This window comes from Oncorhynchus mykiss, chromosome 28 (assembly GCF_057628025.1).
Source record: "Oncorhynchus mykiss isolate SJ-2025 chromosome 28, ASM5762802v1, whole genome shotgun sequence".
Lineage (NCBI taxonomy): Eukaryota > Metazoa > Chordata > Actinopteri > Salmoniformes > Salmonidae > Oncorhynchus > Oncorhynchus mykiss.
Genome location: NC_143049.1, coordinates 43,600,117 through 43,612,149, shown reverse-complemented (window position 1 = coordinate 43,612,149; position 12,033 = coordinate 43,600,117). Strand labels below are relative to the sequence as shown.

General features: G+C 42.5%; 1 protein-coding gene across 1 annotated transcript in view; it reads right to left on the bottom strand.

Annotated features, from left to right (window-relative positions):
- Positions 1 to 262: 262 nt before the first annotated feature.
- LOC110508265 (macrophage mannose receptor 1) overlaps positions 263 to 12,033 on the bottom strand; it is an 81,194-nt gene continuing 69,423 nt past the window's right edge. Inside the window, exons 31-33 of the mRNA XM_090226043.1 lie at positions 5,010 to 5,174; positions 2,264 to 2,290; positions 263 to 1,753 (exon numbers count right to left, since the gene is read on the bottom strand). Coding sequence (XP_090082169.1) covers positions 1,479 to 1,753; positions 2,264 to 2,290; positions 5,010 to 5,174 — 467 coding nt within the window. The 3' untranslated portion in view covers positions 263 to 1,478. The remainder of the gene's footprint in view (positions 1,754 to 2,263; positions 2,291 to 5,009; positions 5,175 to 12,033) is intronic.

Genomic DNA, 12,033 nt, shown 5'->3' with positions numbered 1-12,033 from the left:
AACCAAACGGTTGGGACTCTGCTTTTTTCTGAAGATTTTTCGAAAACCTCCTAAAATGACCAGGGGTGGCCCCCATTGACTTGGCCCTGTAGTGGGTTGCTCCCTACCCAATATTGGACCCACCAGCAACAATGAAATGTAACAATGAAAGCCCTGGAACCCTAGAACGGCAGAGACAAGATACTTTCTATCAGCGACTTGTTCAGAAGGAAAATGTTATTGCAACCTCTCTGCAATAAGGAATTGAGACCAAACGGTCCAGAGAAGTTTCAAGTGTTTAATACCAAGGATACAGTCAGTGCATACATTTAGAAAGCTCACAACACATCATATACTCTTCCCTCCTCTTGTAGGTGTCACCTCACCAGCATTTTATGACCCCAATGAGTTTCCCTCCATTCCCCTGTAGAATGTCCATGGTCCTCTCTTTATTTAGCTAGATGTCAGAATCACAACCCGTCATTCTTCCATTCTGGGCTTGACCCTGCTCTCTGATCCTAGGCCATTTCCTCTTATATGATTAGGTCATGGTTTTTTAAACTAGCAAACACACAGTTTCATGACCTAAACTCCATTAATACTCTCGGTAATCATTCACTAAAGAGGATACAAACAAACTACAGTTTATTAACTTGAAACATGTTACATTTGAACAGAATCCATCAGATTCAAACAGAAGTGCATTGAACCGGGCCCGGCAGAACGTTCAACTCGTAGTAAACAGCTGATCTTACTGTAGAATATACTACAACATACTGGACAATCTCAATGTTCAGATGACAGCCAGGTTTGACCACCTTCCAATGATGAGATGGATGTTCTTCTTCTCTGGTTTTGTTTTATCATTTCACTGCCTGTGTTCGATCTTGTTCGATCTTGTCTATCCATCGATGGAAATACGTCCCAGACTTTATTGTGTTTTATCCTACGTGATTTTATTCATGCATTTATGGCTTTTTCAAGTTTTATATGTGCTTGTTTTTTTAAATGGTCGAATTAATAATAATTGTACATTTCACCAACAAAGACAAATCACCTAGACAGCTTCTCGGCTTCTTGTTCCAGCCTGACCTGACACACACTGTCCCCAATGCGAGAGAGTTACTGCAGCTGGTCCAATAGAAAGTGCCTAACCGGCCTCAGACCTCACCGCACATCCCCTGATTCCTAGGTGCAATATGTGAAGGTCGAGACATGAGGATTCTAATATCCCAGAAGTCTTTGCATAAATGGGGAAAAATTCAAAACATCAGCGAAGCTAGTTAGCAATGGCGCTGCTCCAATGAATTTGTTGATTATTTTCAAAATCTTGTGCATGTAAATATGACTTTGTCTAACCTGGGTTGGATCTTTAACCTTCCTCCCCCCTGGACTCCCCCCTTGACTCCCCCTTCGACTCCCTCCTTGACTCCCTCCTTGACTCCCCCCTCGACTTCCCCCTCGACTCCCCCCTCGACTGCCCCCTCGACTCTCTCCAATCACAAAGTGATCATTGGCTGAGTCTCCATATGGTTAACCAGCTGGCTAGTGTCCACCATGCTGGGGTCGACCTTGATGACGGGCTCCGTGTAGAGGGGGTTGTCGAAGGTACTCCGGCCTGCGCTGAAGACCAGGGGGTTGGTGAAGGAGGGCAGGGGACGGCCGGTCTTCTTGTAGAGCATTAAGGCTGTGAGGCCCATCAGACACATGGTAGCCAATACCACCACCACTGCCAGGCCTGAATACACACGCCTCTGACCTGCCTTCAGAGACACTGCAGGATCACAGGAATAAATATTACAGTATGGCTATGGGTTGACTGGTATGACTGATTGGTTAATTGAATGAGTGGTTAATCGACAGAGTGGTTAATTGACCGAGTGGTTAATCGACAGAGTGGTTAATTGACAGAGTGGTTAATTGACAGAGTGGTTAATTGACAGAGTGGTTAATTGACAGAGTGGTTAATTGACCGAGTGGTTAATAGACAGAGTGGTTAATTGACAGAGTGGTTAATTGACAGAGTGGTTAATTGACAGAGTGGTTAATTGACCGAGTGGTTTATTGACAGAGTGGTTAATTGACAGAGTGGTTTATTGACAGAGTGGTTAATTGACAGAGTGGTAATAGACTGATCATTCATTGACTGATTGATTGATTAGTTGATTGAAGGATGGATGATGGGTTGACAGATGGATGGGTGGGCTGGATGATTGATTGATTGATTGATTGAAGGATGGATGATGGGTTGGATGATTGATTGGCTCATTCATTCATGACTCACCATGTGTTGGTGGTGTTTCTGGTAGAACTGGAGGTGGAACAGAGAGGATTAATAACAAGGTATTATTAAGAGGTCCAACGCTGTCTATTTATTTATTTATTTTTTATTTCATCTTTATTTAACCAGGTAAACTAGTTGAGAACAAGTTCTCATTAACAACTGCGACCTGGCCAAGGTAAAGCAAAGCAGTGCAACACAAACAAAACAGAGCTACACATGGGATAAACAAGGGCACAGTCAATAACACAATAGAAAAATAGGAAAGTCTATATACAGTGTGTGGCGTGAGGAGGAGGCAACAAAAAAAAGCCCATAGTAGTGAAGTAATTACAAGTTAGCAAGTTAGCACTGGAGTGATAGATGAGCAGATGATGATGTGCAAGTTGAAATACTGGTGTGCCAAAGAGCAGAAAATAAAATAAAAACAATATGGGGATGAGGTAGGTAGATTGGGTGGGCTGTTTACAGATGGGCTATGTACAGCTGCAGTGATTGGTAAACTGCTCAGATAGCTGATGTTTAAAGTTAGTGAGGGAAATATAAGTCTCCAGCTTCAGGGATTTTTGCAATTTGTTCCAGTCTTTGGCAGCAGAGAACAGGAAGGAAAGGCGGCCAAAGGACGTTGGCTTTGGGGATGGCCAGTGAGATATACCTGCTAGAGTGCATGCTACGGGTGGGTGTTGTTATCGAGACCAGTGAGCTGAGATAAGGCGGAACATTACCTAGCATCAACTTATAGATGACCTGGAGCCAGTGTGTCTGGCGACGAATATGTAGCGAGGGCCAGCCGACTAGAGCATACAGGTCGCAGTGGTGGGTGTTATAAGATTATTTGGTGACAAAACGGATGGCACTGTGATAGACTGCATCCAGTTTGCTGAGTAGAGTGTTACTTTCCTTGCTATTTTGTAAATGATATCGCCGAAGTCGAGGATCGGTAGGATAGTCAGTTTTACGAGGGTATGTTTGGTACCGTGAGTGAAGGAGGCTTTTTTGTGAAATAGGGAGCTGATTCTAGATTTAATTTTGGATTGGAGATGCTTAATATGATTCTGGAAGGAGAGTTTACAGTCTAACCAGACATCTAGGTATTTGTAGTTGTCCGCATATTCTAAGTGAAGAACCATCCAGAGTAGTGATGCTAGTCGGGTGGGCAGGTGTGGGCAGCGATTGGTGGAAGAGCATGCATTTCGTTTTACTAGCATTTAAGAGTAGTTGGAGGCCACGGAAGGAGTGCTGTATGGCGTTGGAGGTTTGTTAGCACAGTGTCCAAAGAAGGGCATCAGATGTATACAGAATGGTGTCGTCTGCGTAGAGGTGGATCAGGGAATCACCAACAGCAAAAGCGACAGAGTCGGCCCGAGAATTGAACCCTGTGGCACCCCCATAGAGACTGCCAGAGGTCCGGACAACAGGCCCTCTGATTTGACACACTGAACGCTGTCAGAGAAGTAGTTGGTGAACCAGGCGAGGCAGTAATTTGAGAAACCAAGGCTGTTGAGTCTGCCAATAAGAATGCGGTGATTGACAGAGTCGAAAGCCTTGGCCAGGTCGATGAAGATGGCTGCACAGTACTATCTTTTATCGATGGCGGTTATGATATTGCTTAGTACTTTGAGCGTGGCCGAGGTGCACCCGTGACCAGCTCGGAAACAGGATTGCACAGCGAAGAAGGTACGGTGGGATTCGAAATTGTCAGTGATCTGTTTATTGACTTGGCTTTTGAAGACTTTACAAAGGCAGGGCAGGATGGATATCGGTCTATAACAGTTTGGGTCTAGAGTGTCACCCCCTTTGAAGCGGCAGCTTTCCAATCATTAGGGATCTCGGATGATACTAAAGAAAGTTTGAACAGACTGGTAATAGGGGTTGCAACAATGGTGGCGGATAATTTTAGAAAGAAAGGGTCCAGATTGTCTTGCCCAGCTGATTTGTATGGGTCCAGGTTTTTTCAGTTCTCAGAACATCTGCTAACTGGATTTGGAGGGAAGGAGAGCAGGGGACGGCCGGTCTTCTTGTAGAGCATTAAGGCTGTGAGGCCCATCAGACACATGGTAGACAATACCACCATCACTGCCAGGCTTGAATACACACGCCTTCAGAGACACTGCAGGATCAAAGGAATAAATATTACAGTATGGCTATGGGTTGACTGGTATGACTGATTGGTTAATTGACCGAGTGGTTAATCGACAGAGTGGTTAATTGGGCAAGTAGCCGCAGGGGGTGTGGAGCTGTTGACCGGTGTTGGGGTAGCCAGGAGGAAAGCAAGGCCAGACGGTGAGAAATGGTTATTGAAATTCTCGATTATCGTGGATTTATCGATGGTGACAGTGTTACCTAGCCTCAGTGCAGTGGGTAGTTGGGAGGAGGTGCTCTTATTCTCCATGGACTTTATAGTGTCCCAAAACTTTTTGGAGTTAGAGCTACAAGATGCAAATTTCTGTTTGAAAACCTAGTCTTTGCTTTCCCGACTGACTGCGTGTATTGGTTCCCGACTTCCCTGAAAAGTTGCATATCGCGGTGACTATTCGATGCGAGGGCAGTTTGCCACAGGATGTTTTTGTGCTGGTCGATGGCAGTCAGGTCTGGAGTGAACCAAGGGCTAAATCAGTTCTTAGTTCTACATTTTTTGAAAGGGGCATACTTATTTAAGATGGTGAGGAAATTACTCAACCTCGTCTTTCCTACAGATGTATGGTCTGTCTCAACCTCGTCTTTCCTACAGATGTATGGTCTATCTCACCTTTGGGCTTCTTGCAGATGTATGGTTTATAATACCACTTGGGGGCAGTGCTCCAAGTCCCATCGGAGGATAGCATATATCCATAGATATAGGAAGAGTCCTGAGGCTGTCCATCTGCCCAGTTAATGTAGTCCAGCACTGTTTGGTCCAGCCACTTCCACTGGCCTGCAACAGGGTCTGTTGTTAGTCATGTAGTTACCTGCACACTTACAAAAAAAGGTTCTATCTAGAACCTAAAAGAGTTCTCCCATGGTGACAGCCGAAGAACCATTTTGGAACCCTTTTATTATAAAGGTGTAGGTGTGTGTTGTAAAGGCCTATCTATAAGGATTGGTAGTTACCTAGGTGTGTTTTGTAAAGGCCTATCTAGAAGGATTGGTAGTTACCTAGGTGTGTTTTGTAAAGGCCTATCTAGAAGGATTGGTAGTTACCTAGGTGTGTTTTGTAAAGGCCTATCTAGAAGGATAGGTAGTTACCTAGGTGTGTTTTGAACAGGCCTATCTAGAAGGATTGGTAGTTACCTAGGTGTGTTTTGTAAAGGCCTATCTAGAAGGATAGGTAGTTACCTAGGTGTGTTTTGAACAGGCCAATCCAGAAGTATTGGTACTTACCTAGGTGTGTTTTGTAAAGGCCTATCTAGAAGGATTGGTAGTTACCTAGGTGTGTTTTGAACAGGCCAATCCAGAAGTATTGGTAGTTACCTAGGTGTGTTTTGAACAGGCCAATCCAGAAGTATTGGTAGTTACCTAGGTGTGTTTTGTACAGGCCTATCTAGAAGGATTGGTAGTTACCTAGGTGTGTTTGGAACAGTCCTATCTAGAAGGATTGGTAGTTACCTAGGTGTGTTTCTTACAGGCCGATCTAGATGGATATGTAGTTACCTAGGTGGTTAGGTACAGGCCTATCTAGAAGGATTGGTAGTTACCTAAGGGTGTTTTGTACAGGCCTATCTAGAACTCTTGGTAGTTACCTAGGTGTGTTTTGAACAGGCCTATCTAGAATGATTGTTTTATGTGTGTGTTGTAAAGGCCTATCTAGAAGGATTGGTAGTTACCTAGGTGTGTTTTGTACAGACCTATCTAGAAGGATTGTTTCTAGGTGTGTGTTGTAAAGGCCTATCTAGAAGGATTGGTAGTTACCTATGTGTGTTTCGTACAGGCCAATTCAGAAGGATTGGTAGTTACCCAGGTGTGTATTGAACAGGACTATCTAGAAGGATTGGTAGTTACCTCGGTGTGTTTTGAACAGGTCTATCTAGAATGATTGGTAGTTACCTAGGTGTGTTTTGAACAGAACTATCTAGAAGGATTGGTAGTTACCTAGGTGTGTTTCGTACAGAACTATCTAGAAGGATTGGTAGTTACCTAGGTGTGTTTCGTACAGGCCTATCTAGAAGGATTGGTAGTTACCTAAGGGTGTTTTGTACAGGCCTATTTAGAAGGCTTAGTAGTTACCTAGGTGTGTTTTGAACAGGCCTATCTAGAATTATTGTTTCTATGTGTGTGTTGTAAAGGCCTATCTAGAAGGATTGGTAGTTAACTAGGTGTGTTTTGTACAGGCCTATCTAGAAGGATTGTTTCTAGGTGTGTGTTGTAAAGGCCTATTTAGAAGGATTGGTAGTTACCTATGTGTGCTTCGTACAGGCCAATCCAGAAGGATTGGTAGTTACCTAGGTGTGTTTCGTACACGCCTATCTAGAAGGATATGTAGTTACCTAGGTGTGTTTTGAACAGGCCTATCTAGAAGGATTGGTAGTTACCTAGGTGTGTTTTGAACAGGACTATCTAGAAGGATTGATAATTACCTAGGTGTGTTTTGTAAAGGCCTATCTAGAAGGATTGGTAGTTACCTAGGTGTGTTGTGTAAAGGCCTATCTAGAAGGATAGGTAGTTACCTAGGTGTGTTTTGAACAGGCCAATCCAGAAGTATTGGTAGTTACCTAGGTGTGTTTTGAACAGGCCAATCCAGAAGTATTGGTAGTTACCTAGGTGTGTTTTGTACAGGCCTATCTAGAAGGATTGGTAGTTACCTAGGTGTGTTTGGAACAGGCCTATCTAGAAGGATTGGTAGTTACCTAGGTGTGTTTCTTACAGGCCGATCTAGATGGATATGTAGTTACCTAGGTGTGTTAGGTACAGGCCTATCTAGAAGGATTGGTAGATACCTAAGGGTGTTTTGTACAGGCCTATCTAGAACTCTTGGTAGTTACCTAGGTGTGTTTTGAACAGGCCTATCTAGAATGATTGTTTCTATGTGTGTGTTGTAAAGGCCTATCTAGAAGGATTGGTAGTTACCTAGGTGTGTTTTGTACAGACCTATCTAGAAGGATTGTTTCTAGGTGTGTGTTGTAAAGGCCTATCTAGAAGGATTGGTAGTTACCTAGGTGTGTTTTGAACAGGTCTATCTAGAATGATTGGTAGTTACCTAGGTGTGTTTTGAACAGGCCAATCCAGAAGGATTGGTAGTTACCTATGTGTGTTTTGAACAGAACTATCTAGAAGGATTGGTAGTTACCTAGGTGTGTTTTGAACAGGCCTATCCAGAAGGATTGGTAGTTACCTAGGTGCGTTTTGAACAGGTCTATCTAGAAGGATATGTAGTTACCTAGGTGTGTTTCGTACAGGCCTATCTAGAAGGATTGGTAGTTACCTAAGGGTGTTTTGTACAGGCCTATCTAGAAGGATTGTTTCTATGTGTGTGTTGTAAAGGCCTATCTAGAAGGATTGGTAGTTAACTAGGTGTGTTTTGTACAGGCCTATCTAGAAGGATTGTTTCTAGGTGTGTGTTGTAAAGGCCTATTTAGAAGGATTGGTAGTTACCTATGTGTGCTTCGTACAGGCCAATCCAGAAGGATTGGTAGTTACCTAGGTGTGTTTCGTACACGCCTATCTAGAAGGATATGTAGTTACCTAGGTGTGTTTTGAACAGGCCTATCTAGAAGGATTGGTAGTTACCTAGGTGTGTTTTGAACAGGACTATCTAGAAGGATTGATAATTACCTAGGTGTGTTTTGAACAGGCCTATCTAGAAGGATTGGTAGTTACCTAGGTGTGTTTTGAACAGGCCTATCTAGAAGGATTGGTAGTTACCTAGGTGTGTTGCGTACAGGCATATCTAGAAGGATATGTAGTTACCTAGGTGTGTTTTGAACAGGACTATGTAGAAGGATTGGTAATTACCTAGGTTTGTTTTGAACAGGCCTATCTAGAAGGATTAGTAGTTACCTAGGTGTGTTTTGAACAGGTTTATCTTGAAGGATTGGTAGTTACCTAGGTGTCTTTTGAACAGGTATATCTAGAAGGATTGGTAGTTACCTAGGTGTGTTTTGAACAGGTCTATCTAGAAGGATTGTTAGTTACCTAGGTGTGTTTTGAACAGGCCTATCCAGAAGGATTGGTAGTTAGCTAGATGTGTTTTGATCAGGCCTATCCAGAAGGGTTGGTAATTACCTAGGTGTGTTTTGAACAGGTCTATCTAGAAGGATTGGTAGTTACCTAGGTGTGTTTTGTACAGGCCTATCTAGAAGGATTGGTAGTTACCTAGGTGTGTTTTGAACAAGCCTATCTAGAAGGATTGGTAGTTACCTAGGTGTGTTTCGTACAGGCATATCTAGAAGGATATGTAGTTACCTAGGTGTGTTTTGAACAGGCCTATCTAGATGGATATGTAGTTACCTAAGGGTGTTTTGTAGAGGCCTATCTAGAAGGCTTGGTAGTTACCTAGGTGTGTTTTGAACAGGCCTATCTAGAATGATTGTTTCAATGTGTGTGTTGTAAAGGCCTATCTAGAAGGATTGGTAGTTACCTAGGTGTGTTTTGTACAAGCCTATCTAGAAGGATTGGTAGTTACCTAGGTTTGTTTTGAACAGGCCTATCTAGAAGGATTGGTAGTTACCTAGGTGTGTTTTGAACAGGCCTATGCAGAAGGATTGGTAGTTAGCTAGATGTGTTTTGAACAGGCCTATCCAGAAGGGTTGGTAATTACCTAGGTGTGTTTTGAACAGGTCTATCTAGAAGGATTGGTAGTTACCTAGGTGTGTTTTGTACAGGCCTATCTAGAAGGATTGGTAGTTACCTAGGTGTGTTTTGTACAGGCCTATCTAGAAGGATTGGTAGTTACCTAGGTGTGTTTTGAACAGGCCTATCTAGAAGGATTGTTTCAATGTGTGTGTTGTAAAGGCCTATCTAGAAGGATTGGTAGTTACCTAGGTGTGTTTTGTACAAGCCTATCTAGAAGGATTGGTAGTTACCTAGGTTTGTTTTGAACAGGCCTATCTAGAAGGATTGGTAGTTACCTATGTGTGTTTTTTTACAGGCCAATCCAGAAGGATTGGTAGTTACCTAGTTATGTTTCGTACAGGCCTATCTAGAAGGATATGTAGTTACCTAGGTGTGTTTTGAACAGGACTATCCAGAAGGATTGGTAGTTACCTAGGTGTGTTTTGAACAGGCCTATCCAGAAGGGTTGGTAGTTACCTAGGTGTGTTTTGAACAGGTCTATCTAGAAGGATTGGTAGTTACCTAGGTGTCTTTTGAACAGGTATATCTAGAAGGATTGGTAGTTACCTAGGTGTGTTTTGAACAGGTCTATCTAGAAGGATTGTTAGTTACCTAGGTGTGTTTTGAACAGGCCTATCCAGAAGGATTGGTAGTTAGCTAGATGTGTTTTGAACAGGCCTATCCAGAAGGGTTGGTAATTACCTAGGTGTGTTTTGAACAGGTCTATCTAGAAGGATTGGTAGTTACCTAGGTGTGTTTTGTACAGGCCTATCTAGAAGGATTGGTAGTTACCTAGGTGTGTTTTGAACAAGCCTATCTAGAAGGATTGGTAGTTACCTAGGTGTGTTTCGTACAGGCATATCTAGAAGGATATGTAGTTACCTAGGTGTGTTTTGAACAGGCCTATCTAGATGGATATGTAGTTACCTAAGGGTGTTTTGTAGAGGCCTATCTAGAAGGCTTGGTAGTTACCTAGGTGTGTTTTGAACAGGCCTATCTAGAATGATTGTTTCAATGTGTGTGTTGTAAAGGCCTATCTAGAAGGATTGGTAGTTACCTAGGTGTGTTTTGTACAAGCCTATCTAGAAGGATTGGTAGTTACCTAGGTTTGTTTTGAACAGGCCTATCTAGAAGGATTGGTAATTACCTAGGTGTGTTTTGAACAGGTCTATCTAGAAGGATTGGTAGTTACCTAGGTGTGTTTTGTACAGGCCTATCTAGAAGGATTGGTAGTTACCTAGGTGTGTTTTGTACAGGCCTATCTAGAAGGATTGGTAGTTACCTAGGTGTGTTTTGAACAGGCCTATCTAGAAGGATTGTTTCAATGTGTGTGTTGTAAAGGCCTATCTAGAAGGATTGGTAGTTACCTAGGTGTGTTTTGTACAAGCCTATCTAGAAGGATTGGTAGTTACCTAGGTTTGTTTTGAACAGGCCTATCTAGAAGGATTGGTAGTTACCTATGTGTGTTTTTTTACAGGCCAATCCAGAAGGATTGGTAGTTACCTAGTTATGTTTCGTACAGGCCTATCTAGAAGGATATGTAGTTACCTAGGTGTGTTTTGAACAAGCCTATCTAGAAGGATTGGTAGTTACCTAGGTGTGTTTTGAACAGGACTATCCAGAAGGATTGGTAGTTACCTAGGTGTGTTTTGAACAGGCCTATCCAGAAGGGTTGGTAGTTACCTAGGTGTGTTTTGAACAGGCCTATCTAGAAGGATTGGTAGTTACCTAGGTGTGTTTTGAACAGGCCTATCTAGAAGGATTGGTAGTTACCTATGTGTGTTTCGTGCAGGCATATCTAGAAGGATATGTAGTTACCTAGGTGTGTTTCTTACAGGCCTATCTAGAAGGATATGTAGTTACCTAGGTGTGTTTCATACAGGCCTATCTAGAAGGATTGGTAGTTACCTAAGGGTGTTTTGTACAGGCCTATCCAGAAGGCTTGGTAGTTACCTAGGTGTGTTTTGAACAGGCCTATCTAGAATGATTGTTTCTATGTGTGTGTTGTAAAAGCCTATCTAGAAGGATTGGTAGTTACCTAGGTGTTTTTTGTACACGCCTATCTAGAAGGATATGTAGTTACCTAGGTGTGTTTTGAACAGGCCTATCTAGAAGGATTGGTAGTTACCTAGGTGTCTTTTGAACAGGTATCTCTAGAAGGATTGGTAGTTACCTAGGTGTGTTTTGAACAGGTCTATCTAGAAGGATTGGTAGTTACCTAGGTGTGTTTTGAACAGGCCTATCCAGAAGGATTGGTAGTTAGCTAGATGTGTTTTGAACAGGCCTATCCAGAAGGGTTGGTAATTACCTAGGTGTGTTTTGAACAGGTCTATCTAGAAGGATTGGTAGTTACCTAGGTGTTTTTTGTACAGGCCTATCTAGAAGGATTGGTAGTTACCTAGGTGTGTTTTGTACAGGCCTATCTAGAAGGATTGGTAGTTACCTAGGTGTGTTTTGAACAGGCCTATCTAGAAGGATTGGTAGTTACCTATGTGTGTTTCGTGCAGGCATATCTAGAAGGATATGTAGTTACCTAGGTGTGTTTCATACAGGCCTATCTAGAAGGATTGGTAGTTACCTAGGTGTGTTTTGAACAGGCCTATCTAGAAGGATTGGTAGTTACCTATGTGTGTTTCGTGCAGGCATATCTAGAAGGATATGTAGTTACCTAGGTGTGTTTCATACAGGCCTATCTAGAAGGATTGGTAGTTACCTAAGGGTGTTTTGTACAGGCCTATCCAGAAGGCTTGGTAGTTACCTAGGTGTGTTTTGAACAGGCCTATCTAGAATGATTGGTAGTTACCTAGGTGTGTTTCGTACAGGCATATCTAGAAGGATATGTAGTTACCTAGGTGTGTTTTGAACAGGACTATGTAGAAGGATTGGTAATTACCTAGGTTTGTTTTGAACAGGCCTATCTAGAAGGATTAGTAGTTACCTAGGTGTGTTTTGAACAGGTCTATCTTGAAGGATTGGTAGTTACCTAGGTGTCTTTTGAACAGGTATATCTAGAAGGATTGGTAGTT